The 26087-nt window shown below is 44.1% G+C and overlaps 4 protein-coding genes and 4 non-coding genes across 22 annotated transcripts in view; 2 read left to right on the forward strand and 6 right to left on the reverse strand.

Annotated features, from left to right (window-relative positions):
- MAP2K1 (mitogen-activated protein kinase kinase 1) overlaps positions 1–4320 on the forward strand; it is a 78359-nt gene extending 74039 nt beyond the window's left edge. For both annotated transcript variants that reach the window (XM_072738874.1, XM_072738875.1), the window contains exons 9-11: positions 2387–2448; positions 2828–2873; positions 3280–4320. In XM_072738874.1, the coding sequence (XP_072594975.1) occupies positions 2387–2448; positions 2828–2873; positions 3280–3393 (222 nt within the window). In that variant the 3' untranslated portion in view covers positions 3394–4320. The remainder of the gene's footprint in view (positions 1–2386; positions 2449–2827; positions 2874–3279) is intronic.
- On the reverse strand, positions 1397–9080 carry SNAPC5 (small nuclear RNA activating complex polypeptide 5). 2 transcript variants are annotated; one of them, XM_026010771.2, is made up of 4 exons: positions 8938–9080; positions 7721–7810; positions 6812–6934; positions 1397–3495 (listed from the first exon to the last, which is right to left on the reverse strand). In XM_026010771.2, the coding sequence occupies exons 1-3, from the start codon at positions 9025–9027 to the stop codon at positions 6818–6820; spliced, it is 297 nt and encodes a 98-aa protein (XP_025866556.1). In that variant the 5' UTR covers positions 9028–9080; the 3' UTR covers positions 1397–3495; positions 6812–6817. The 2 variants fall into 2 exon arrangements, with proteins under 2 accessions (XP_025866556.1, XP_025866632.1); XM_026010847.2 differs by having other exon boundaries at positions 6812–6931; positions 8938–9068.
- Positions 9081–10569: 1489 nt separating this feature from the next.
- Positions 10570–15498, reverse strand: RPL4 (ribosomal protein L4). The gene is made up of 10 exons (XM_026010917.2): positions 15410–15498; positions 13843–14014; positions 13549–13655; positions 13090–13228; positions 12537–12661; positions 12175–12304; positions 11538–11694; positions 11199–11282; positions 10982–11102; positions 10570–10890 (listed from the first exon to the last, which is right to left on the reverse strand). Exons 1-10 carry the CDS (start codon positions 15491–15493, stop codon positions 10660–10662), a joined length of 1350 nt encoding a protein of 449 aa, XP_025866702.2. The 5' UTR covers positions 15494–15498; the 3' UTR covers positions 10570–10659.
- On the reverse strand, positions 11839–11908 carry LOC112918125 (small nucleolar RNA SNORD18). Its single transcript, XR_003234605.1, has one exon. It is a non-coding gene; the product is annotated as a small nucleolar RNA SNORD18 (small nucleolar RNA).
- On the reverse strand, positions 12769–12840 carry LOC112918110 (small nucleolar RNA SNORD18). Its single transcript, XR_003234603.1, has one exon. It is a non-coding gene; the product is annotated as a small nucleolar RNA SNORD18 (small nucleolar RNA).
- Positions 13290–13388, reverse strand: LOC112918140 (small nucleolar RNA SNORD16). The gene has a single exon (XR_003234607.1). It is a non-coding gene; the product is annotated as a small nucleolar RNA SNORD16 (small nucleolar RNA).
- Positions 13729–13800, reverse strand: LOC112918133 (small nucleolar RNA SNORD18). Its single transcript, XR_003234606.1, has one exon. It is a non-coding gene; the product is annotated as a small nucleolar RNA SNORD18 (small nucleolar RNA).
- Positions 15499–15712: 214 nt separating the features above from the next.
- ZWILCH (zwilch kinetochore protein) overlaps positions 15713–26087 on the forward strand; it is a 37308-nt gene continuing 26933 nt past the window's right edge. For 2 of the 13 annotated variants that reach the window (XM_072738878.1, XM_072738881.1), the window contains exons 1-3: positions 15928–16057; positions 16253–16347; positions 21803–21898. In XM_072738878.1, the coding sequence (XP_072594979.1) occupies positions 16315–16347; positions 21803–21898 (129 nt within the window). In that variant the 5' untranslated portion in view covers positions 15928–16057; positions 16253–16314. Of the gene's footprint in view, positions 16058–16252; positions 16348–19158; positions 19211–21802; positions 21899–26087 lie in introns of those variants that run through there. The other 11 variants (XM_026011165.2, XM_072738876.1, XM_026011562.2 and 8 more) reach the window with 11 other exon arrangements.

The following is a 26087-nucleotide window of genomic DNA, read 5'->3' on the forward strand; positions in this document are numbered from 1 at the left end:
AGACCATTAGATTCACACAGGAAGCAAGGCAAAAATACATACCTACCTGTAGGATAGGGTTTTCTCTTGTGCCATTAAAAACCAGTGGATGTAGAAAAAAAAAAATGACAGTGTAGAAATAGTATGGAAAATATTCACTAGAGATTGTATGAAAAACATTACAAAGTAGTACGTCTGCTGTGATCAATTCTTTAAAAAATCTCTATGGGAAAAAATCCATGTATGCATGTAGGTTCGTAAAAGGCTAGAAAAAGTAGTATGAAAACAGTGGTTCTCTCTGGGTGATGGGAGTCTTTTGGCTTATTGCTGCTGGCTGACTTTAATGCAGAGAACACACATTATTTGTTCTATATGTAACCCATATACTGGTATGTTTAAATGAAGAGGACCAAGGAAGGAAGAGACCAACCAGCATTCATGAAATCCGGGTTAGAGGGGGTGGGAAGCCGTGGTGCAGAGGGTGGTGCAGGGCAGGAGGAGCAAGGTTTTGGGACAGGATCTTAGGTGGCGGGGCCAGCACGCCCAGCCTCAGGGCAGCAGGGGTAGCGGGTGAGAAGGGATCAGCTGTCAGAGGTTGGGGAGGCAGCTGAGTACATGCTAAAAGGCATGGTCCTATGCTCTTTTTCGAGACCAGTGGAGTAACTTTTTGTACTTTGTTACTGCTAAAATCAGACCCCAAAAGGCTCAGAGGGATCCTTGTCCTTTATAAACTCAACGGGGAAAATCCTGCCTCACTCCAGCAGTTAGTAAATCACTAACCATGGAAGCTAATTTACCTTTCCTGTCATTTTATGCTCAGCACCACGGGACATGAAACAAGTTGGGATGTGACCTTGGCTGCTTAGGACTCTGGGCAGGCAGAGGGCCTTGGCCTTGTAGGGGTCAGGGAGGCCGCCCTCTACTGCTGGGACCTGAGTGGGGCGCTGCCAGGTGGGAACCAGGTTAAGGGTTGATTAAGCAGCAGCAGCCAGGCTCCTAGTGTGCTCCGCTGCCTCTTGCACGCCCCCCCCCCGCCTCCTGCCCCCCGGCCTCATTACCCTTTCATGCAGGTGAGGATGCTCAGGCTCAAGATGAAGAGTAGCTCCACTCTTTCCTGCCCAGTGTTCATCCTTCTCTACCATCCACACCTCCTGGGCGTTGGGCTGCACGGTGGCCGGTGTGGGTGCTAACAGCTCTCGTCCTCCTCAGACTGGCCTGGCCTCTGGAAGCCAAGCTGTCAGTCTCTCCCTCGAGCATTCCCTTTATCCGTCTCAGCACCAGCAGTGGTCTGCGGGGAGGGCCTGAGAGCTAGGTTTTAGTCCCTGACCTCCGATCAGGTTCATTCACCTGCTGTTCTGGTAAGGCCTTGGGGCAAGAGAGCAAGGCAGGGTTTTTTTTTTTTTTTTTTTTTTAAGATTTTATTTATTCATTCATGAGAGACAGAGAAAGAGAGAGGCAGAGACACAGGCAGAGGGAGAAGCAGGCTCCATGCAGGGAGCCTGACGTGGGACTTGATCCTGGGTCTCCAGGATCAGGCCCTGGGCTGAAGGCGGCGCTAAACCACTGAGCCACCCGGGCTGCCCAAGGCAGGGCTTTTTATGGTGTCAGGGTCTGATTTTCAGTCTCAGACCACCTATTGATCTGGGCAACACATCAAATAGTGACACCCCAGGCAGCATCTGGGAGTCCACTCATTAGGAAGCTACACAGAGACCCAGCACCGGTCAAAGAGGGTGGAGCGCAGAAGCCAGGTGATCCAGGGCCCCGTCCTGTGTAACCCTGCACAACTTCCACTGTGTATCCTGAGACGAGAGCTGTTGCCAGTGTCCTTGCACTAATACCTGCCAACAGCTACATGCCTTGGAGGGTGAGGGTGCGGGGAACAGTCTTCTAGACCCAGCCTTCCATCAGCCTAGTGTTTTATTAACCTTTGTCTACCTCTTTGAGGCTTAGAAAAGGGATGTAGCTCATTACTATTTAGGCAGCCTTCTAGGCCGTGCACAGGTGCTGTCCAGCCTAGGCCATGCCTGGGCACTCATACAGCCCCTCTAACCGCTGCTGCTTCTAACTGCTGGGTGTTTCCGTGCCACACTCCGCGGTTTACAGTTGGGAGTGTCAGCAGACAGGCATCGCAGAGGTCAGGAGGCTCTCGTTTTATAGGATAAACTAAGGTTCATAGAGAAACAGTGACTTGTTTAGTCACCAGACAAGCGGGTGGTAGAACAGGAAGTCTGCCCCGGTTCTCACTGGTGGGCGGTTCCACCGAGCTGACCCCGCAGGCAGCCACTGGCGGTCAGCCGCTGCCTTCCTGTGGCTGGAGAAGGGCAGCAGTGCCCAGGGGCCTGGGGGGCCTACGGTTGGGGGGGGGGGGGACGCCAGGCCTTTACTTCTTGGTATATATTTGCAGCCCCCTCCAAAACTGCCCAGTGGAGTATTCAGTCTGGAATTTCAAGATTTTGTGAATAAATGGTAAGTCTGCCCCTTGCTCTCTGGAAGAGTATGCTGGTTTTGTCAGCCTCCCCACCCAGGCCTGGGGAGCAGAGCTCTGCTCTTTTCCCTGCATTTCCAGAGGGCTAGGACCTCGGGGACTGGTCTAACTACACCAGGGAGTAGAAGCTGCTGCTCTGGGCACCTGCTCTGTAGGGCCTGGCCATACTGCCTTTTGAGCTTAGTTTAATTCACCAAGCACTTACTCACCTGCCGGCATGCCACTGTGCTAGAACAGGAGGGCCAAAGGCTCAGGCACTCCTTAGAACCTACAGGGTGTGTGGAGGGTAGCACAAAGCCTAAGTAATTGGAGTTGGAACCAGTGCCAGGTAAGGTCTCTCACATTATCTTTTTCTTTCAGCTTAATAAAAAACCCAGCAGAGAGAGCAGATCTGAAGCAACTCATGGTAAGTCCACTTATTTCCCATTTGTACTTGCCCCGTTTATTACTTTGTTGTGTCATCTGCCCAGGACTCCCCGTGCCCATTCCCTGCACCACCTTGACCAACCCTGGGGCTGTAGGATCCCAAATATCAGCCTCTGCCCCTCAGTGTAAAGGACAGGCTGAGGGAAGGAAGCCCATCTGTTCCTTCGTTTCTCCTAGCCGCCACCCAGAGGCCCTGAGGGTAGAGCTGCCACCCGCAGGTCACAGTGGAAGAGCGTACGTTCTTTTGGCAGGAGCTGGTCATTTTCACGGCCCCCTATGGCTACCCCAGGACAGGCTCCAGGAGCTCCTCCTGAGCGAAGCTCTAGACCCAGGACTCTTGAACTTTCCTTTTGGTTTTTTGACACTTAACTGTTTCCCTCACATAGGTTCATGCCTTCATCAAGAGATCTGACGGTGAAGAAGTGGATTTTGCAGGTTGGCTCTGCTCCACCATTGGCCTTAACCAGCCCAGCACGCCGACCCACGCAGCTGGCGTCTAAGTATTTGGGAAGCAGCAAAGAGCGAGTCCCCTGCCCAGTGGTGTGCCATGTTGCTTTCAGGCCTCCTTCCCATGCCTGTCTCTGTTCAGACGTGCATTTCACCTATGACAAAGGATGAAGAACACAGCATGTGCCAAAATTCTATTTGTGTCATTTTTAATATCGTCTTTATTCTTACTGTTCTCTCCCTAAGTGGATTGGCTTTGTGCTTGGGGCTACTCTTGTGTATGTCGATCCAAACATGCGCAACGTTGAATTACTTTGGTGACACTTTGGTGACCGTGGGTAGTCATTCTTACTCAAAATTGCACTGCTCTTCCCTCACCGTGACTGGCTAGCTGCCTGTATTTTTGGGATTCTTTGACACTTGGTGGTACTGCATTCTTGCCAGGCATACCTCCTGTTTGAGTAGGAAGGAGCCTTGTAAGATCCTTCACAGGCAGTGCATGTGAAGCATGCTTTGCTGCTATGAAAAAGAACATCAGAAAGTATATATCATGTTATTTTATATTTTTGCTTTTGGTGTAGAGTGAAGCAATTTCTATCAAAATCTAGCCAGAGCCCTTCACTGCCATGATAGCTGGGGCTTTACCAGTCTGTCTACTGTGATGATTTGTAGACTTCTGGTTGTATTTCTATATTTATTTTTAAATATATTATGTGGGATATTTAGTGGTTTATGTCTCTTTAAGTTTGAATTAGCGTTTCTAAAATGGTGGTTACTTTGAATGTTACAAACGGATCAAGGCATTAAAATGTATGAGATTTATCTTTCCCCAGAAACAAGTACTGATGCTATTGTAAAACAAGTGTGTACAGTGCCTAAAAATTGTAACGAAAATCCTTTTAACCATTTCAATCCAAATGTTTAACAAATCTAATCTCTTATTCTAATAAATATACTATCAAGTTAAAAGGATGAAAAAATGTCTACTTTCATGATAGAATTTTCATCAGTGTCGCCGGCACACAAGAAATCAAATAATTTAGCCAAGCCTTATCGTGAGGGCAAAGGTAGAGACCGGAAGGAGGCTGGAAGGCCACACTGAGGACAAACTCGGTGCTCTGGACTAACAAATCTTCTCCTGATTCCAAGTCTGGGACTTTGTCCAACTATTCTCACCACTTGTGTGTGAATCTTCCAGCCACCTTTCCTGTGGACCCTGAATAGATCCATGTCTTCCTGCCATTTCTACACGGGGAAACGTAGGAGGCAAGTGGGGCTGGGGCATCACTGGTGTGCTCCTGGGAGCACGGAGCACAATGCTCTTGGCCAGCCATGCCTGGCTGGTGTGGGAGCCTCCACTCGGGACGCCCAGTCCCGTGTTGCTTTGCTCCCCTGAACAACGAATTCCTGCTTTCACCAGTGACTTCATTCTGCTTCCCCGGAGAGGAAGAGACCTGGCACTGGCCTGGTCCTGCCTGTGAGGTAGCAGTGAAGTCACAGAAAACAAAGCCATGTCCCAGATGACCACTGATGCTTTTCCTCTGACCAAGTCACTTTTGGAACTCGAGGTCCCTGAGATGCTGTGTGGTTAGCACCTCTTCCCTCATTTACTTGGACAGTGCAGGCTGTAGAAAACCAAAATAAACACCTCTTTAAAAACCAAAAGGCCTATTTTGTTCTCAACTAAAAACAGAACTTGGGTAGTAGCTCTCCTGAGTAGGTAGTTCCACTCTGGGTCTACCAGAGCTTGGAGCGCAGCCAGGGTTTTAAATACGGCTTAGTGTCCATGTATCGTTGCCTCAGCCAGTCCATTTTTTCTTGCTGTGAGGCCAACATCTGATCTAACGGTCTTATGTGCTTCCACAGCCATTCAGACCAAGGTTTAAGCCTCACACCCTGTGTCTTTTGCTAACGGAGAAGATACAAACAGAGAATGTCTCATGAAAATGTGCAAACTGCATCTTGGGAAGGCGTAACCTGGAGTCTAATATCTGGATCTGAAGGCTTTCATGATCAGTGTCTTTTGACAGGTGTTTTAAATTCTCTATTTACATCAAGAAGTGTTACATTTCCAGAGTCAAAAAGGTTTCTTCCTACTACTGGTGTAGATCGATCTTGTTTTCAAGAATGACGTTCCCTGCCTCAGTCTTGCAGTTTTGAGTTCCCTTTGTCAAAATCCCTTCCTTAGACTTCCTCTTGCTGAGACACCAACAATAGCTGGATTTTTAAATGATGCCTTGTCAGCACCCCACAGCCACCTGTGAAAGTGCTGGCAAAGGGAGGAATACTCTCATTTTACATACAGGCAACCAAGAACTGCAAAGAGTTAAGGGGGCAAGTGACCAGTTAGTGGTAGAACTAGAATTCAGAGCCAACCTTTCTAGCTCTCAAAAACCCATGTGCCTATTTTAAATAACACCCCCAAGTGTACAAGCCTGAGTGCTTTTCGTGGCAAAACAATTTTTTCACTTTTTCAAGAAGCACACTCATTTAAACTTCTGGCTACTTCCTGTAAAATAACTTTAATGAAATGTTAATATACTTATGTTCCTTTCTGGAATAGCTACAGAAGTAGTTCTTGAGTAGGTTTTTTGTGTTTTGTTTGACTTTTCCGTTGCTTGGGCAGGGCAAATTACTTTCATAAAATTAGGCAATAACTTAAGTGTATATTCACTCGAAAAGGGACAGTATGCAGAAGTGAATCTCAACTCTAAATACCAAGTTTTAACAACTTCATTTGTCATTACAAAACCCCAATCTCCTAAGCATAGTGATTTAATGGCACATTTCTTTTCTAAGGCCAGAAATGAGTTTTAAGCCATCCTGAAGTATTTTTTGCCCCAGAGAAGGAACTAATCCTTTCCTGTTACTATCTGGAAACTGGGAAGCTGCACCACGGCTCTTTATCTATGATTTACCACAGTGATGTCTCAACCTCCATGTGATGGCAGCCACGCAGAGCCGTCTCTAGTATGGTATTCCTATCGGCTGCACCGAGAGGGGGCAGCAGCTTGTGTTCTCAAGTGGCCCTCTCTGCTCCTTGCTTGTCATCATTCTCTCTGTGGCCTTGCTCTGCTCATAGTGGTTCAACAGCATGCAGATGGCCTTTAATTAGTTTTCTTAAAAGAGGCATTGTTGACTAGGAAAGGCTGCTTGTATTTAAACTTTGCCCTTTGTGCAAATGCCAGACTTTCTCAATAGCATTTTAGAGGAAGTTTTCGGTTTTGAGCACAATTACTGAATCTGACCAGAATAGTCACAGCACCATCCATATTGCTCAATGCTAAGACACTGTGTCTTTGCTTTTCCACAAGTCACTGGTTGTTATTAAAGTGTTCTTCAACTTAAGTTCTCAATGGAACCACTTTCATAGCTACATATCCTAAAGTTCTTGCTTTCTTTTAAAGCAGGCCAGAGGGCCTGCAGAAAGAAAGTTTTGGAGACAAAGTTCCTGAGTTGTAGAAACCCTACCCTGCTTCAGGAATCTGATTCTTCTTCCTCTTCCTCCTCCTCTTCGAGCACATGGCTCCTTGTGCTCAACTCCAGTGCAGTTTGGTTGATTGATGCTTCATTGTCTACATGCACCAGCATCTGCTTTAGGCAAAGACATTATCCATTAGGAGTAAAGACATTGGCATCAAACCAGCAAATTCTTAAATATGTTTTAAAATCAAATCTCAATTGCATATTCATCCCCAGTATTTATCACCAGGGGGTAAGGCCACTTCCTATTTCTCCAATTTCTAACCTGACCCTCCTACCCATCTCATTGCCAAAATGGGAGGAGAGCGAATGCCCCAGATTTGATAGACTGCTACCTCATCTATAAACACGGTTCATGCATAAGAATTATGCTAGTCTAGATATGCTTTCAAATGGTTTCAGATGCCTTAAACACATTTGAGAAAAAAATGCTCAAATATGGTAGATTTAGAGTATTGTACTATTTCACTTGAGGGCTTGGTAAGAGGAGATGTTGAGGACTAGAACTCACTGTTTAGCACTATGCTTTGTAGTTGAAGCTACACTGTTCTCAAATCCCAGGCTTACTTATTCATGAAGCAGTGGAAATTTTGACAGATACTTGCAAAACTCTCCAACTCACCCTGGGTTCACTGGATTAACTAGAGAGATCAGAGGACTAGGCAACTCAGCAGAACCTGACTAATAAATCAAAATGTGACCAGCTGGTACAAGGATGGGTTGTTCCCAGTCTAGAACAGTAATATGTAATAGCCAGTTTATTTAGAACATTCTAGCAATTCTCTGACTCCTTTGGGCTCAATAATGTAATTGACAAAATTTTTTTGGCCTCCAAGCAGCATGAGAGCAGAATGCACTTTACATTCTCTCCCTAGCCCCACACTTGATTAAACTTACATCATGTGACTGTTCAGGTGCAGGTTGAGAAGAGAGCATCTCATCTCCTCTCCTTGAACTAATTATTGACTGGAGGGCTAGTTCTTCAACCTAGAAAAGAAAAATTGAGAATACTTACTATTTGTTTTTTTTTTTTTTTAAGATTTTATTTATTCATGAGAGACAGAGAGAGAGGCAGAGACACAGGCAGAGGGAGAAGCAGGCTCCATGCAGGGGAGCCCGAGGTGGGATTTGATTCTGGGTCTCCAGGACCACAGACTGACCCACCCAGGTGTCCCAATTTGCTTACTATTTCACTGGGCTACTGACATGGGTAAAATCTGAGCATACTGTCAAAGGCTAGCACCACGACAAGTAAAACCAGTGTAACCTCTGTGCAGCTCTAAGAGGGAAGGGTGGGGCCCTTGACCTTTCCCCACATTTTAAGGAAACGAGCCCAAGAACACCTCCAGCCCCTTTCCCCTGGATGTACAGGTGTTTCAGCTGAACCAAGACTTTCATTCCCTTGGATACAGCAGATCTGGGTAGCAAAGCCAAGTGTGACCTTAGAGAAGCCAAGTGTCTTCTGATTCCACAGAAGGCGAACTCCTTAGACTGCAGTTTTCTAGCCGGTAATGAGAACGTGAAGGCGGGAAGAATGGGCAGGGCAGTGTTTCCTGGAGCATAGAGGCTCCTGGGCTTTAGAGGCCGCCCTCATCATCACATACTGTGCACACCCACTCGGCACCTGAACAGGTACCACCAACAGAGGAACGGACGTGCGGGCCATTAAAGGACACTTTGAGATGTCACAGCTATACAAGGCTCTCGGCTTACAAGGCGCCTTCATAACCTGCATCTCGTTTGGACTTAAATGATCGGGTGCTGAGCAGCCCTTATGGGGACCGCCGCGCTGGGGCACCCACGCTCGTCCAGGCCCTGGAGTCTGACAGCTGCCCCCGAAGGAAAGCCACCGGGAACTCGGCGACGGCCCCCGCTCCGGGGCTCGCCGGCGTCCTTCGCACAGACCTACGAGCGCCGGGGAAGCGAGGAGACCGCGGCTAGCACGCGCGGCCGGAGCTCGGGGCGGGGCCCGGGGGCGGGGCGGCCCAGGCCGGCCGACAGAGGTCGCGCGGGCCACCCGCAGGTGCGGCTGTCGGGGTGCCACGCGGATCGCGGGGCCTCAGCCGAGCCCCGCGGGCTCCACCACCGACGCCTAGGGCTCGCGGGGCGGTCACCTTGAGCCGGTTCAGCTGGTCGTGCAGGGCCGCCTTCAGCCGGAGCAGCGTCTCCTCCTCCTTGCGCAGCTCCTGAAGCCGGCTCAGCATGGCGCCGCCTCCCGCCCGCCGTCGGCCCGGCGCTCAGTAGTGACGTCACGCCCCGCGCCCCCGGAAGCCAAGCCGCGGGCGGGGCGGGGCTGGCGTCACGCGCGCCAAGGCGCTTCCGGCCGGCGCCCGCGGTCTCGCTCGCGGCTCAGCCCAGCCCAATCCCGGGGTTGGAAGCGGAGGAACCGGAGTCAAGGAACCGTCAGGAGTCCCTAAAGCACAGGGCGTGGGGCCGTAAGGAACTTGGGAGGTTAGAACGGCCAAGTGCCGAGTTTCAAATGCTTCTTTGGAACAGTGCTACCTGCGCTGCACTTTCGGTGTCGCATCCAGTGTGGAGAGCGCACCTGAGGGCGAGACCGAAACCCCGAGCATCTAGCACAGGCTTACGTGCCCTGTTCCGTTTTTGCAGCAAGGATTCCTGGTCCCGTCGAAGTGGTTCCCAGGAGCAAAGTAGAGCCTGGTTTAGGGCTCTAATTAGGAAGATAAAGCCCTGCTAACATTCAATTGGGACCTGGTGCCTTCAAATATTAAAGGACGCAAATCTCTACTCCAAACCAGCTTCATCCCCCTGGATGTAGATGTTAAGTAGGTTGCCAAAGGAAACAAACCAGATGCAAAGCATCTTGCTGGGACAAGATAGGTCAGGAAACAAACCAGATGCAAAACATCTTGCCGGGACAAGATAGGTCAGGAAACAAACCAGATGCAAAGCATCTTGCCGGGACAAGATGTGAATCAGGTGAGGAGAGGAGAATCAGGTGAGGACATGCTGACGGAACGGGGTAGGAAAAAAACCCATCTTTTTGGATTGGCTTTTCTGTGCTCTATGTGGCCAACATATGCATCATATCCATTCCCTACTAAAACCGCAAAACCCGACTAGCTGAAACATGCTGGACACTTCCAGGTCATAGGCCAAAATACCAAGGGTAGCATTTCCTCTAAGTGTCCTCTGTCACAGCAGGTTTTAACAGGAATCTTCCTGAAGGAACCATGAATTTTTTGCAGTGCCTCAAAATACATTCTGCCCTCTGTGGTCCTAAAAAGAAAACGAAGGCCTCTTACCTGTCTTACTGAAGATGTGGTTTTTGAGGGAGGAGTGCCAAATCTGTTTTAAAAAAACTAGAGCTTCCCAGCAAGCACATGGAGAGGGTCAAGGGAGAACCCCAAGCTGACTCTCCCACTTAACACAGACGCCAGAAGGGGCTCAATGCCACGATCCATAGGATCCAACTGAACCCAAAACTAAGAGTCTGTGCTCAACCCACTGAATCACCCAGGCCCTGGAGGAGTGCTAAATCTTGGCAGCTTCTGCATATGAGATGAGTCTTTTAACCATCTGCTTCTCAAAACATTATTTTCAATTTGGCTTTTGTATTTGGATTTATGCAACATTCTTCCCATTCAACTGCATGGATTTACTATAAAGACAAGGCCCTGTTTTATACCAGACTATAATGAAATGGAACCAGAGAGGCTGGAATTATGTAGAACAACAAAAAACCCACAAAATTCTACCCATGATTCACAAACACATCCAACAAGTTATGTTTCTCACTGTCTTTGATCAGGTCTTTATTTAAAATTAGCTGTCCAAAATGATTTGAGTTTTATGGAATAAACAAATAGAAGTTTTTAGGCAGCAGGCTTCTTCTCTTCTGTGGTAGGTTTCTTTTCTGCAGGTTTCTTGTCAGCTGCTGGTTTCTTGGTAGCTGCAGCCTTTTTTCCCACCACAGGTTTCTTCGGCTTTTTCACACCAATAGTTTTCTTTCCCTTCTTCCCTACCATGGGCTTCTTGCCTGGAACCCCCTTCTCCTCCGATTTGGCTTCTAAGGCTGCTGCCGCCTTATCCATCCGGAGTTTGTGCTGCAACAAATTAAAAAAAAAAAAAAAAAGACCTTAAGAATTTTATCTTTAAAAAAAAAAGTTAACGTTCCAGCAAAAACCTATCACTTACATTCTTGGCCTGGCGAAGAATGGTGTTCCGGCGCATGGTCTTTGCATACGGGTTTAGCTTCAACATGATTCTTAGGTTCTTCAGTGGATTCTTCTTCAGGACTCTACGATGAATCTTCTTGCTGTAAAAAGGCACACATTTTATTTTACGTTATCCACGTTTTTGAAATAACCAATACAGTACGAGCCTGGAGCATAATAAAATATCACAACTTTACCGTGGTGCTCGGAGGGCTCTTTGGATCTCTGGGCTTTTCAAGATTCTGCTGAGGTCTGTATTAAGCATCTTATGCATGGGAAGGCTGAAAAGAAAAACATGCTGACAATAAGATGCTCAATTCCTATTTCTCACTATCCATTGAAACTCTCCAAGTGTTCCATCAGAATTTCCACTACACTATCACTGTTCAGAACATCTCACCATTCACAGTATTCAATCTGTATGTAAGAGAAATGGCAACACATTATCCATCACCCGTAAACCAATTCTGATCCTGAATATAAATATCCACAGCGTGAACATCTGTGTTCAATACATGAACATGAAGAACACTCACTTGTAGTTACTCTTGAGGGAGGCAGCCTTACGCCAAGTGCCATACAGATCGTCTAACTTGCGGAAAGCACTTTCAGTCCAAATGCAGAAACGTCCCACATGCCCACCAGGAGCAAGTTTCAGAATGTTTAGCTTGCTTACATTAAGTAAAGTAATTCCTTTAGAAGGGAAAAGAGAATTAGGGAGCCTGTACTTTAAATACAAGAAACTTATCACGCTTATGACTTATGTGCTACCTAAGGTACCTGAGAAATTATGTTACTAATTAGGTAGTTCCAACCATCAATGTGCTCATTCAGCTGAGAATCAGAAGTTCCACAAAATCATGTATTTCAGAAACACGGACCATGAAGTGGAATTTCATCACATTAAAAGCTGAGTAAGCGGGATCCCTGGGTGGCGCAGTGGTTTGGCGCTTGCCTTTGGCCCAGGGCGCGATCCTGGAGACCCGGGATCGAATCCCACATCGGGCTCCCGGTGCATGGAGCCTGTTTCTCCCTCTGCCTGTGTCTCTGCCTCTCTCTCTGTCTCTCTGTGACTATCATAAATAAATAAAGATTAAAAAAAAATAAATAAATAAAAGCTGAGTAAGCTTGCAGAGTACAGGCAATCAAAACATGTATCAACAGTACAATTACCAGGGATGTTTCTGAAGGCCTTGATGATACCGTTGTCTTCATTGTAGATGATGCAGGGTCCCCTGCGCTGGATACGACGACGGTTTCTCATTTTGCCTTTGCCAGCTCTCATTCGCTGAGAGGCATAGACCTAAAGAGTGAGAGAATTATTTATGATAAAAAGGAGCCATAACAATCGTCCAACATTAACACACAAAGCCGTTAACAGCAGTCAGGATTCAAACCCAAGGTGTAAGGTTTCAGAGTCCCTGTTCTCATATCCACTTAAGTCACACTGCCCTCCAGTCATCTTTTGACATTAAAATCTGACAATAAATTTATGTTAAGGACCATGAAAATGGAAACCTGTTCATTAAGCCTACCTTTTTGATATCATTCCAGGCTTTAAGTTTCTTAAGAAGCAAAACCGCCTCCTTGGTCTTCTTGTAGCCTTCAACTTTATCTTCAACCACCAAAGGAAGTTCAGGAACTTCCTCAATACGATGACCTGACAATGCCAATTAACAAATATCAACAAATACATTACCCCAAATCTTTTGAAAAATCTACAAACATTTCATATAATCCACAAAAGCAAAATAGCATATGATGGGCCAAATCAGAATTCCACAAATATCATGTGTTTCAGAAACACGGACCAATTTAAGTGGAATCTCATCATTTTGACAGTTTACAAAATAAGCAACATGAAGTTTAAGTGGCAAGTTTTCTAATACATAAAAATCACATTTCATTTAGCTCCCCAGTTACACAGTATTTATCGATTACAACTATTACTTAATAGAGAGAAATTTAGTCAGAGACTCTGGGATGAATAGAATCCATACAGGTTACTGTTAACATGAATGAAATGGGTTGGGTGGAAGAAAAAAAGGCTATCCTTGTATCATTTCTGTAATAACAGAATATACAAACCTTTAGACATGACCAGTGCTGGTAAGGCTGAAGCAGCCAGGGCTGAGCAGATGGCGTATCGCTTTTGTGTTGTGTTCACTCTGCGGTGCCAACGGCGCCAGGTTTTGGTTGGTGCAAACATGCGGCCTCCACGACACATCTATTTTCACAGTTAAGAATCACATTTCTCAAAATTTTAGGAATTAAAAAAGGTTAGGTCTTGCTCAGTAAGAATTTTCGTCACCCTTCTGAACCAGCTTACTGACAGCAGGCAACTGTCGCTGAGAACAGAGTAAGACGCAAATTACGACATCATTGCAAGCAGAACTTCCTAATGCCAAGCTCTGAACTGCCTAGAACAATGTTTAACCTGGACACTTAGTATGTTGGAAATATTTTCATCACTAACATGAATAAACTTGGTCCAGTCTCGTAAATGCCTTAAGAGCTGACCAATCTATACAATAAAACAAAGGATACATTTCCAAATGCACCCTGGCCAGAACGGTGAGTCCCACCGCCTCGAACTCTGGGAATTCGAGCCACGGCTCTGCCAGTACCCCAAGACTCAGCACTGGTTTGATGACCTGAAGTTGGGAAGAAATACCAGTTTTAGCTACTCAACCATACCCATCCAGGACTATCACGCATAGCAGCAACAGCCTCAGAACATCCAGGAAAATCATGTAGTTCAGAAACACGGACCAATGGAGTGGAATTTCATCACTGCTGTTAAGTGGATCTTCAAAGTATCAGCCCATGAAAAACCCGTACCTGCTAATTCACTGACAGCATATGGCTGTCTGTTGTTTTTGCGCAAGTTGGTGTGAACAAAGTTCACGATATCGGGTCGAATGGGAGCCTTAAACACAGCAGGCAAGGTAACATTTTTGCCAGATGATTCCCCCTTTTCGGAGTACACAGATATCAATGGACGAGCACACGCCTGCAAAAAAGAAAAGATAATTTATATGGACAATGCCAGAGGCACTCATCTCGCATATCAACAGTATCCTTAAAAACTGCATTACAGAACAGATTGGTTTGGAACGGAAGACAACACTTAGAACTAAAACAAAGGTTGTGACCAACACATCAAGTCTATTGAGTTCAATAAATTCTAAAACTTAAAGGACATTTAGCTTATCAAACTCTACCACATGATTTGTTAAACTTTCAAACCACAGCTTACAAAAGAAAACGATCAAATGCATACTGTAAGGTTTGAAAAGGCTATTTAAGGCCTCCAACTAAACTCTCTTGCTCAGTGTCCCCAGATCTGGGCGACCACAAACCCAACCTCAGATTCCTGCCCCGGCCCCCTTCAACCTGAACACACCTGAAATTACCGGTCATGTTACTTTCTGCTGAACCTTCTCCAAAGACTTACCACCTGAGGGTAAAACTCAAGTTCCAAGAAAGGCCTACAACCACCTGCTGGACCCTTCATCTCCCTCTCCTTTCTAACCATCACTGTCCCTACACTCAGGGCCACTCCCCTTCTGCCTCAAACACACTGGTCTCCATCCTGAAGCTGCTCAACATGCTTCCTCACGCTCCTTCAAGCCATGTTCTCAGACGTTTCTCTGATCACTTTAAAGCTCAACTACTGCCTCCTCTCCCATTCCCCGGGGTCCACAGCACTTACCATCATCCGGCATTTTGGTGTTGTTTGTTCAAACTACCATCCAAGCATCATAAGGATGGATTTTTTTTTTCCCACCGAACTCCCCAGAGCACAAGACACTACATAATACGCATGCAAATGCTATTTGTGAAAAAAGTAGCGCGCGGGACATTAGTCCTATCATGGGCTAAGAATTCAAAGGACAAAACAGGACAACTTTAAAAATAAGAGGACCGGAATGATTTCTAGAGAGGATTCTTAAGATAAACACAAACGATTAAAAAAAAGCTAAAAAATAAACACAAACGAAAATTTTTTTAGAAAGTGGATATGCAAGTCCCTCACAAAAATCACTAATGGCGAAAATTATTCAACAGGACGTGAAAATAAAAGGCCCCCAAATGGATTTTCACGGATTCAGTCTTAGGCCCCGTGAGTTTCCAATTTTCAGGAGAACCGACGCCTTCTACGATCCAGGGAAAACTGGAATCCCGAAAGTTCCTCTGCACCTCAGAAGCCGGGACGCCCACGTTGCCTCTAAGATGGCTACCTAAGAGCCGCGCTCCCCAGCTCCGAGCTACAGACAGAGGCTTTTGGCCCTCATCTTCTTTTCCTCGCTTCCTCTCCTGAAGATTCTATGCCCCGAGCCCCGAATCCATTCCTGCCGGGTCCCGAGAAAGGGGGGAAAGCCCACCAGAAAGAGCTTCCACTCACCATCGCGGGGAGAGGAGAAGGCCACGCTCCTCTCAACCCGGCGGCTCCTACAGGAAAAGGAAGTGCCTGGCACTTCCGCTGCATATGTAACCATCAACGCTTCCGCCAACCCGCCCGCATCAGAACCACGCCACAGGCACAACATATCGCCCTACCACCCTATAAAAAAATAACAAATAGAGTGTTATTTCTTCGTTTACATCAATTTACGGTATCCACTGACTTTCAAAGCCAACAACAGCGCTTAGAAACAAGGGACTCCTTTTCGCGGAATAATCCATAAGGAGGCGTGGCAACTCTCGCGAGACTGTCTCCTTTTCCCCCCCTCCCCCTTCCCGCTTTCCGTCTCCCCTCCCCCTTCAACCTCTGCAATTTATTTTAGCTTTTTCTTGCGGGAATGGAAAGCTGCCGGGACAGGAAAAAAAAAAGAAAAGTGTGTTTTACAACAAAATATTAACTTTGTGGGCAAACGGGGCCTATCAGGAGTGCGGGGGGGGGGAACGTAGTCCCGGCGAGGGGGCTATAACCCCGGACGTCAGCGTCCGGCGCGCAGTTCGTTTTGGCGGCTTAGGATTTGCAGTGCGAGCCGGCTGCTATGTGGGCGCGGATGAACCGAGCTGCTGAGGAGTTTTACTGTCGTCTCCTGCAGTGAGTTGTAGCGGGAGCTGTGGCCTGGGGTGCGAGGGCGGTGCTTTGCCCCGGGCGTAGGTCTCGGTGCTGCCCCGTGGATCGGCGTCCCGTCGGGCCTCGGGGGCGCCTAAGTTACAGACCAGGGCGGCTCTCCTGGGGCCTGGAGTCGGGGAACGGCCGGGCGTCGGCTCCAGGGTGCGCTTGGCTCCGTAGGAGGAAGCGACTGCACGTTGTCGATCGGGGTGCAGGGTGACGAGTTTCTCGGGAGGCGCTTTATGGCGGTAATGCGTGGACCTCAGCCTCTCAGGGTATGGAGAACTAGACGTCGGCGTCCTTCATCTGTTTAAAGCCTTTCCGGTGTGAGACGTGATGATGTCCGTTCAGGACAGTTACTCGTGCTACAGGTGTAATAATAAGAGTGTGTTGGTGTCGTCGTTGTTGAGGATTTTATTGATTTACTCACGAGAGACACAGAGAGAGGGGCAGAGGGAGAAGCAGGCTCCCTGCAGAATTCGATCTCAGGACCCCGGGATCAAGCCCTGGGCTGAAGGCAGATGCTCAACCACTGAGCCCACCCGGACATCCGGGTTTTCTTTTCTTTTCTTTTCTTTAGTACTTTTATTTCACTGTGCTCTGAGATTTGGTGCTTAAAGTGAAGTGCTCATGCAAAAGGGGATTCCATCTAGTTCTGCATCCAACTTTAAAATCTAATCCAGTAGCTGTCAAAAAAAAAAAAAAAAATCTAATCCAGGGACGCCTGGGTGGCTCAGCGGTTGAGCGTCTGACTTTGGCTGAAGGGGGTGATCCCTGAGTCCCAGGATCGAGTCCCACGTCCGGCTCCCTGCATGGAGCCTGCTTCTCCCTCTGCCTGTGTCTCCGCCTCTCTCTCTGTGTCTCTCATGAGTAAGTAAATAAAATCTTTAAGAAATAAAATAAAATCTAATCCAGCAGTTCTCAAATTTGAGCTTGCATCATCAATCACCTGGAGGCTTGTCAAAACAGATTTCTTGGCCCCACCTGCAGGGTTTCTGATTTAGTGAATTAGTCTTCGCTGGGGTGGAGGGGTGTCAAAGAATTCCAGTTATTTCCAGGTGAAACCTGCTGTGGCCTGACACCGCACTTTGAGAACCTCTAATATAATGAAACCGCTTATTTTCTAAATGCCATAATTTTCCATTATTTACTGCTTTTTTCCTGTCTACAAAGGTAGTAATGCTTGCCAAGTTTTTGAACATTATAAACAGACACTAGGTTGTTATTTTTTTTAATAATGTTTTGGATGGCTTTCAATATGACACCCTGTAGATCTGTCTCATTGTTTTTTTGTTTTTTTTTTTTTTTTTTTGAAGATTTTATTTATTTATTCATGAGAGACACAGAGAGAGAGAGAGGCAAAGACACAGGCAGGAAGAAGCAGGCTCCATGCAGGAGCTTGATATGGAACTCAATCCAGGGACCCTCCGGATCGCGCCCTGGGCCAGAGGCAGGTGCTCAACCGCTGAGCCACCCACAGATCCCTGCCTCATTGTTTTTAACTGATGTGTAATATTTCATTCTATACCTGTCCAATGTTTTTTTTTAACGAGTTGCCCAGTGATACAGTTTTGTTTAGACTCTTTATAGTTCCCAGTTGTTTCACGGAGGTTAGTCTTTTTCTCTACTTGTAAGCTACAAGTCTCCTTTGCTTGTCTTGAGTTCTTCACAATGCCTGTGCATCCAGTTGCTTACTGGAAATTTCTGCAAGACCTCAAATTCAATATCTGCAAAACCAAATTCATCTTTTCCCAACAACCTGACACTCTACTCCTGAATTTCCTGGCACACCTGGTGTGCTTGTTTTCCCTCTATCTCTACTGCTTTTGTTCACTTATTCACAGGCCTGTGTCTCTGCCTCTCTCTCTCTCTGTGTCTCTCATGAATAAATAAATAAAATCTTCAAAAAAAAAAAAAATGAGACAGATCTACAGGGTGTCATATTGAAAGCCATCCAAAACATTATTAAAAAAAATAACAACCTAGTGTCTGTTTATAATGTTCAAAAACTTGGCAAGCATTACTACCTTTGTAGTAATTTCCTGGTCTCCAATAAATAAAATCTTTAAAAAAAAAAAAAAAAAAAGAATAAATCCATCTTATCCAAAATAGCAAAAGTGAATTATTCACAGACCTAGTTCTCCTCCTTTTATTTCAATAAGTCAGAGTAGATCAAATAGTAAATGGTACCCTGAAACAATTCCATTGGGCTTCTTTTAGGCTTCTAAAGATTTTGTCTCTTTCAGAGTGTAGATCAAACTGATGTACATTTGATATGTTTAATGGTTTATAGTTTACGTGCTTTGGGATGACTGTTTTAGAACTTCCTTGAATGAAGTTATTAGTAAATGATAATCCGAGAGTTTTGTGCTTACAATTTTACGTTTTTAGTGACAGTTCACAAAAATAGAGGGAGGATGGATGTTTGAATTCAGCCATAGAAATCTGGGTCTAGTCAGGTGGCTCAGTGGTTTAGCGCCGCCTTCAGCCCAGGGCGTGATCCTGGAGACCCAATATCGAGTCCCACGTCAGGCTCCCTGCATGGAGCCTGCTTCTCCCTCTGCCTGTGTTGTGTCTCTGCCTCTCTCTCTCTCTCTCTCTCTGTCTCTCTCTCTCTGTCTCTCTGTGTCTCTCATGAATAAATAAAGTCTTAAAAAGATATTTGGGGCTAGGAACCTTAAATAACTTTTCTGTGGTTACCCACTGATTCAATAGGCAGATCAGAATCCAGTGATTTTTACTTCCTGTAGATTATGTGGTAAATTACATTTTAATAGTAGCTGATGGTGTGTTTTAGAAGATAAGAGAGTAGAGATGGGTAACCTGATTTCCTGTTGCCTCTGTAAAGCTGTTGTGCCCAGTTGTGGGCAGCAGTCTATTAATTTCTACCTCATCTCTTTTTTTCTCATACTCTTTTTCTACCTTTTTTTTTTTCCCCTCTTCCCAACCATGCCTTATGGCTGCCATGAGTACTTTTGCACTTTGCTTTTCTCACTGGTGTCCTGCAGAGATAGAGATGACTAACTTCTGACTTTAAATATCAGAATATTGTAGCTCTGTTTTTCACATTTAGTTCTGCATTTCAGGGAATTTGATGAAGAAAAGAAAGGAATCCATAATGATCCATTTATCTATGAGGTATGAACAATTTATTTTTTTATTTTTTTTTTTAAATTTTTTTTTGATTTATGATAGTCAGAGAGAGAGAGAGGCAGAGACACAGGCAGAGGGAGAAGCAGGCTCCATGCACCGGGAGCCTGACGTGGGATTCGATCCCGGGTCTCCAGGATCGCGCCCTGGGCCAAAGGAAGGCGCCAAACCGCTGCGCCACCCAGGGATCCCCAATTTATTTTGTTTTTAAACACAACTCAGTAATCCTAACATTCTGCTTTTTTAAACGTTGGGTTCATTGAAGTTAGAGTAAATCCTACCCTTTTAGAGTACAGTTCTATGAGTTTTTACAAATGCGTTCGGTCATATAGCTATCCTGTAATCAAGATGTAGAACATTTCTGTCACTTCCAAAGGTCTCATGTCCCTTTATAATCAGTCTTTTGTCCCTGGCCCTTTCCGGAATGTCATATAAATAAAATCACACAGTATGTAGTCTTTTGAATCTGACTTCTATCAAGGAATACAATGCATTTGAGATTTGTCTACATTTTGTGTGTCAGTAGTTCATTCCTTTTTATAGTTGAATAGTATCTCATTGTATGTGTGTGTGACAGTTATCCACTAACCAGCTGATGGACACTTGGGTGGTTTCCAGTTTTGGATAGTTATGAGTAAAACTGCTATAAATATTCATGGATTTATTAAGCAGCTAATATATGCTAAGTGTTCCATAGATAAAGTCCCTATAAGGTTTAATCTATAAAATAATTAGTGAACTAAAATTAATTACATACTAAAAGACAAACTGGAGAGAAAGTTATATAAAATAAAAGTTAAAATAATACATAATTAGTTCATAATACATGAAAAGTTCTTAAAAATCCATAAGAAAAGTGACAGCTGTAATAGAAGAATAAACAAAGGAACAAGCCCAGAAAGAAAATTACAAGTAGAATTATTTCTTACAGTTTGAATTTTCACTAACTGGACTCAGGAATTAAGCATATCTAGGTCAATGTATTAATTCCTCCCCATTGGAATGTTTGCTTGATACTATATTAGTTTACTAGGGCTGCTGTAACTACAAACTGGTTTGCTTAAAACATCAAAAATTTATTCTGTTGCAGTTCTGGAGACTAGGACTCTGAAATGAGGGTGTCAAGAGGGCTACTCTCCTACTGAAAACTCTAGGAAAGGATCTTTCATTGGTTCTCCTAGTTTCCGGTGGTTTCCAACAATTCTTGGGGTTTCTTGGCTTGTAGATACATCACTCTAATTTCTGCCACTGTCAATACATAGAATCCCTTTGTGTCTATGTCTCTAAATCTTTCCCTCCTTATGTCAGTCATTGGATTTAAAGCCCTCCAAACCAAGTCAATCCTCAACTTGATTACATTTGCCAAGACCCTTTTTCTAAGATCACATTCAGAGGAACTAGGGGTTAGAATTTCATTGTATCTTTTGGAGGGATATATTCAATCCACAACAGACTTGAAACTCAAGAACCTAGTAGATGAGAATGACAGCATCCTTTGCCCCCTGAACTTGGTATCTAAATACTTCAGGATCCAAACTGAGAAACGAAACGGGTTCAAGTAATGAGAGTTATTTGTCAATAATAAGCCTATGAAAGACTGAAGTCACCTTCATTAGTAATCAAATAAATGAAAAAAAAAAAAAAAACAGTAACAAGCATGACACTTTCTGCTGTGAGATGGTAAAAATAAACTGAAAATACTCTGCGTTGCCATAAGTGACGGCAATGCATATATGTGGGGGTGGCATATTCACAAGGCAATTTGACATTATCAGCATGATTCTACGTATGCATCTTAAGAAGGTAACTCAAGGACATCTATTATTAGTTGTTTATTATAGCAAATAACTTAAAATTATCCAAATGTTGAACAAAATGGGATTAGTTATATGATGGCAGAGCCAAAGAACACCTAATGGATGGAAAGAAGTGTATGATACAGATGTGGTATTTTTCTTAAGCAAAATCCTATCTAGATATCTAAATACTGAATACATTTCTACTTAAGTAGATTTATTTACGTGTCTGGTAAAAGATCTGATAAAATATATGCTAACCAGGCTAATAATAGTAGTGATTATCTTGACTAGTAGAATTATATGTGAATTTTTAAAAAATGACCTAGCTATCTATTTTCAGACTTTTCTATAATAAACATGTTTGCAATTGGAATGAAAAAATATACAGTTCCCAGAAATGCCTAAAAGTTCTAACTTGCATAGTACAATCAGGAGAAAAGATCATTTATAAAGTGCTAATTTTATAGTACATTAAAGTAAATACAGTATGAGTCAAGAAAGAGGATGTCCATGTGATTCTAATCAAGAGAAAGGCTCTACATGTTGGAGTGCACTTTAGGTAACCCTTGAAGCATGTGTAGAGGTGAATAGAGCTAGGTCTGTCTAAACATGAAAAAACAACATGGCAAAGAATAAATGAAATCTCATCTTTAGAGCATTATGTCTTGTTCAAATTCTCTTTTTCCATCACTTGCATAAAACTAGTCTTTATGTGTTTAAATATTTGTACCTATATAGGTGTGTATATATAACATGGCTTGACGTTCTCTGTTTTTAATAGGCTGATGTTCAAGTGCAGTTGATCAGCAAAGGCCAGCCTAACCCTTTGAAAAATATCTTAGATGAAAATGACGTAGTATTCATCGTGGAGAAATTGGTAGGTAGTGCTTGAGCTTTGCTCTCGTTTAATTTTCTTGTTGTTGTTTTAAGATTTTATTTTTAATCTCTACCCTCAATGTGGGGTTCGAACTTATAACCCTAAGTTCAAGAGTTGTATGGTCCACCAACTGAGCCAGCTAGGCACCCTTGTGTTTAATTCCAGGTAGCCAAATTCAGTTTATTGGGAATGATCTCAAATGTGCACATTTATTTTTATCAGCATATTAGTGAAAGTGGATTCTAAGTCTTTTAGAAATACAATAATGTCCAATAGAAATATAATGAAAACTATAGGTAATTTAACATTTTGTAGTAACCATTATATAAAAAGGGAAATTATACAGTAAAATTGACTTTTTTTTCTTTTTTTGTCCACTGCTTTGAATTTTAGCACATGTATAGATTCTGGTAATCACCACATGGTCAGGGCACCAAACAGGTCCATCACCTCAAACAACTCCCTCATGCTATCTCCCTTTAAAATCTCTTCTCCCTGGTAACTGCTGATCTTTTCTCCCTTCCTGTAGTGAGAATGCTGTGAATGGCATTGTACAGTCTAACCTTTTGAGTCTGGCTTCTTTCACTCCATACAATGCCTTTGAGATTCATCCAAGTTTTATGTGTATCAGTGGTTCATTTCTTGTAATTGCTGAGTAGATTCTGTGGTATGGATGTACCATAGTTTATTTATCTAGTCACCCTTTCAATGACATTTGGGTTCTTTTCCATCTCCAGTGATCATGAATAGAGTTGCTGTGATCATTTTTGTACAGATTTTTGCATGAGCTTGTTTTTTCGTTATGGTAAATACTGAGGAGTAGGATTGTCTGAAATTAGGTTTAATAATGCTTATTATTTAGTCTGATGTATGTGATAATACCATTTCAATGTGTAGTTAACATAAAAATCATTAATGAGATATTTCAAGGTTTTTTTTTTTTTCATACTGCATCTTCAAAATCTAGTGTGTGTTTTACAGTTTCATCTCCATTTGATCTGGTCCAGTTTCCAGTACTCAATAGCTGCATGTGGCCAGTGGCTGTTGTATTGAACAGCACAGCAAAAGTAGCTATGATTCATGAAGTTCTACTCTAATTTTTGTTAAATGTAACAGAAAACTTATCTTTTGCATCACTTTATAATTCCAGCCTGAAACCTTTGTGTGTATGTGTGTGTTTTTAAATATTTATTTATTTGAGAGGAAGAGAGTACAGAGGGAGAGGGAGAAGCAGGCTCCCCGCTGAGCAGGGAGCCTGATGCGGGACTCAATCCCAGGACCTTGGGATCATGACCTGAGCCGAAAGCAGACACTCAACTGACCAAGCCACTCAGGCACCTCTCTTTGTGTTTTAATTATGGTGTTTTGGCATAGAAACTACAGTGATTTTTATTTATTCATGGGAGACACAGAGAGAAGCGGAGACATAGGCAGAGGGAGAAGCAGGCTCCTCACAGGGATCCTGATGTGGGACTTGATCCCTAAACTGAGCCAAAGGCAGATGTGCAACCACTGAGCCACCTAGGGGTCGTGGAGGTATTTTTAGAAGGAACTCTTGTTTGCTTGAAGATCTTCATGCTGTCTGGTGGATGAACAAGGAGCTTTTCATTTTAATGCATAAAAAAGCTACTTTGTCTTTTATGTTAACGAAAGAGTGTTATTACGGCTTATCTCTAGTGGACAGATGCTTAGGAAATAATTATAGGTGAATTACGTGGTTGAATTTAGACTTTTGTTATGGGGAGAAGGGAAAACGTATGTAGAGCAAAAGCTGAAAAGATTGAGATGTTCAGATGAAGAAGAGTCACATTGGAAAAGATAAGGATGAGCCAAGGGGGAATGTGGTAATGTGGATTAGGTTTCTAGTGAGGATGCAGCTTGCAATTGTGAGAAGGTCTCTGGTACTCACTGGGGCCCTGGCATTTTTGAACAAGGAGCAGAGGGGCTGTGTTTGGAAAGCTAGGTCTAGAAGGAAATGAGATCTGTGATCTGGCAAAAGAAATTGAAAGTTGAGACTTTCTGATCCTGGATGCCACCCAGTAAGCATCATTAAAGTCTCCCCTCCCACCGCTGTCATGTCTAAGTCAGTCTCCCAAAGAGCCTGAGCAGCTGCAGAAGCTCTTCATTGGAGGTTTGAGCTTTGAAACAACTGATGAAAGTCTGAGGAGCCATTTTGAGCAATTGGGGAACCCTTACAGACTGTGTGGTAATGAGAGATCCAAACACCAAGCGCTCCAGAGGCTTTGGGTTTGTCACGTATGCCACTGTGGAGGAGGTGGATGCAGCCATGAATGCAAGGCCACACAAGGTGGATGGAAGAGTTGTGGAACCAAAGAGGGCTGTCTCAAGAGAAGATTCTCAAAGACTTGATGCCCACTTAACTGTGAAAAAGATTTTTGTAGGTGGCATTAAAGAAGACACTGAAGATCATCTAAGAGATTATTTTGAAAGTATGGGAAAATTGAAGTGATTGAGATCATGACTGACCGAGGCAGTGGCAAAAAGGTTTTACTTTTGTGACATTTGATGACCATGACTCTGTAGACAAGATTGCAAGATTATCATTCAAAAATACCATACTGTGAATGGCCACAACTGTGAAGTAAGGAAAGCCCTATCGAAGCAAGAGATGGCTAGTGCTTCGTCCAGCCAGAGTCCGAAGTGGTTCTGGAAACTTTGGTGGTGGTCGTGGAGGGAACTCAGTGGTCAAGGCGGCTTCAGTGGCAGTCGAGGTGGTGGTAGATATGGTGGCAGTGGGGATGGCTATAATGGATTTGGTAATGACGGAAGCAACTTTGGAGGGTGGCGGAAGCTATAACGATTTTGGCAATTACAACAATCAATCTTCAAATTTTGGACCTATAAAAGGAAATTTTGGAGGCAAAAGCTCTGGCCCCTGTGATGGTGGAGGCCAGTACCTCGCCAAACCACAAAACCAAGGTGGCTATGGTGGTTCCAGCAGCAGCAGCAGCTGTGGCAGTGGCAGAAGGTTTTAATTACTTCTAGGAAACAAAGATTAGCAGGAGAGCCAGAGAAGTGACAGGGAAGCTACAGGTTACAACAGATTTGTGAACTCAGCCAAGCACACTGGTGGCAGGGCCTAGGTGCTACAAAGAAGACATGTTTTAGATAATACTCATGTGTATGGGCAAAAAACTTGAGGACTGTATTTGTGACTAATTGTATAACAGGTTATTTTAGTTTCTGTTCTGTGGAAAGTGTAAAGCATTCCAACAAAGGGTTTTAATGTAATGGTGTGGGTTTGTTTTGTTTTTGTTTTGTTTTGTTTTGTTGCACCCATGCTGTTGATTGCTAAATGTAATAGTCTGATCATGATGCTGAATAAATGTGTCTTTTAAAAAAAAAAACCAAATTCAAAGTTGAGGAAATATCTGGGTCTGATACCTATTAAACAAGCAGAGTATTTATTGCCCAAAGAGCTTGATGAATATGATCCCGAGTTTTGAAGTCAGACTGCTTAGATTCAAATGGGGTTGCCAGTCACTGGCTGTAATTCTAGGTGAGTTATTTAGCAGTTTGCTACCTCAATTTTCCCATCTATAAAACAGAGTTAATGAGACACCTGGGTGGCTCAGTCGATAAAGGGTTTGACTCTTGGTTTTGGCTTGGATCATGATCTTGAGGTCATTAGATGGAGCCCAGTTGGGCTCCATGTGCAGCATGAATCTGCTTGAGATTTTCTCTCTCCCTCTGCCCCTCCCCAAAATGAATAAATATATCTTTTTAAAAAGAGTTAATGATAGTATCTATTTCCAGGTTTGTTTGTTTTTTAATTATTTATTTATTCATGACAGACGCAGAGAGAGAGGCAGAGACATAGGCAGAGGGAGAAGCAGGCTCCATGCAGGGAGCCTGATGTGGGACTTGATCTCAGGTCTCCCGGATTACAGCCCGGGCTCAAGGCGGTGCTAAACCGCTGGGCCACCTGGGCTGCCCTATTTCAAGGTTTTTATAAAAAGTAACAGAACATTAAGGATGGCATGTGATGTAATGAGCATGGGGTGTTATATAAGACTGATGAATCACTGAGCTCTACCTCTGAAACCAATAATACATTTTATGTTAATTAATTGAATTTAAATAAAATTAAAAAAAGAAAAGTAGGGATCCCTGGGTGGCGCAGCGGTTTGACGCCTGCCTTTGGCCCAGGGCGCGATCCTGGAGACCC

This window comes from Vulpes vulpes, chromosome 15 (genome assembly GCF_048418805.1).
Source record: "Vulpes vulpes isolate BD-2025 chromosome 15, VulVul3, whole genome shotgun sequence".
NCBI lineage: Eukaryota > Metazoa > Chordata > Mammalia > Carnivora > Canidae > Vulpes > Vulpes vulpes.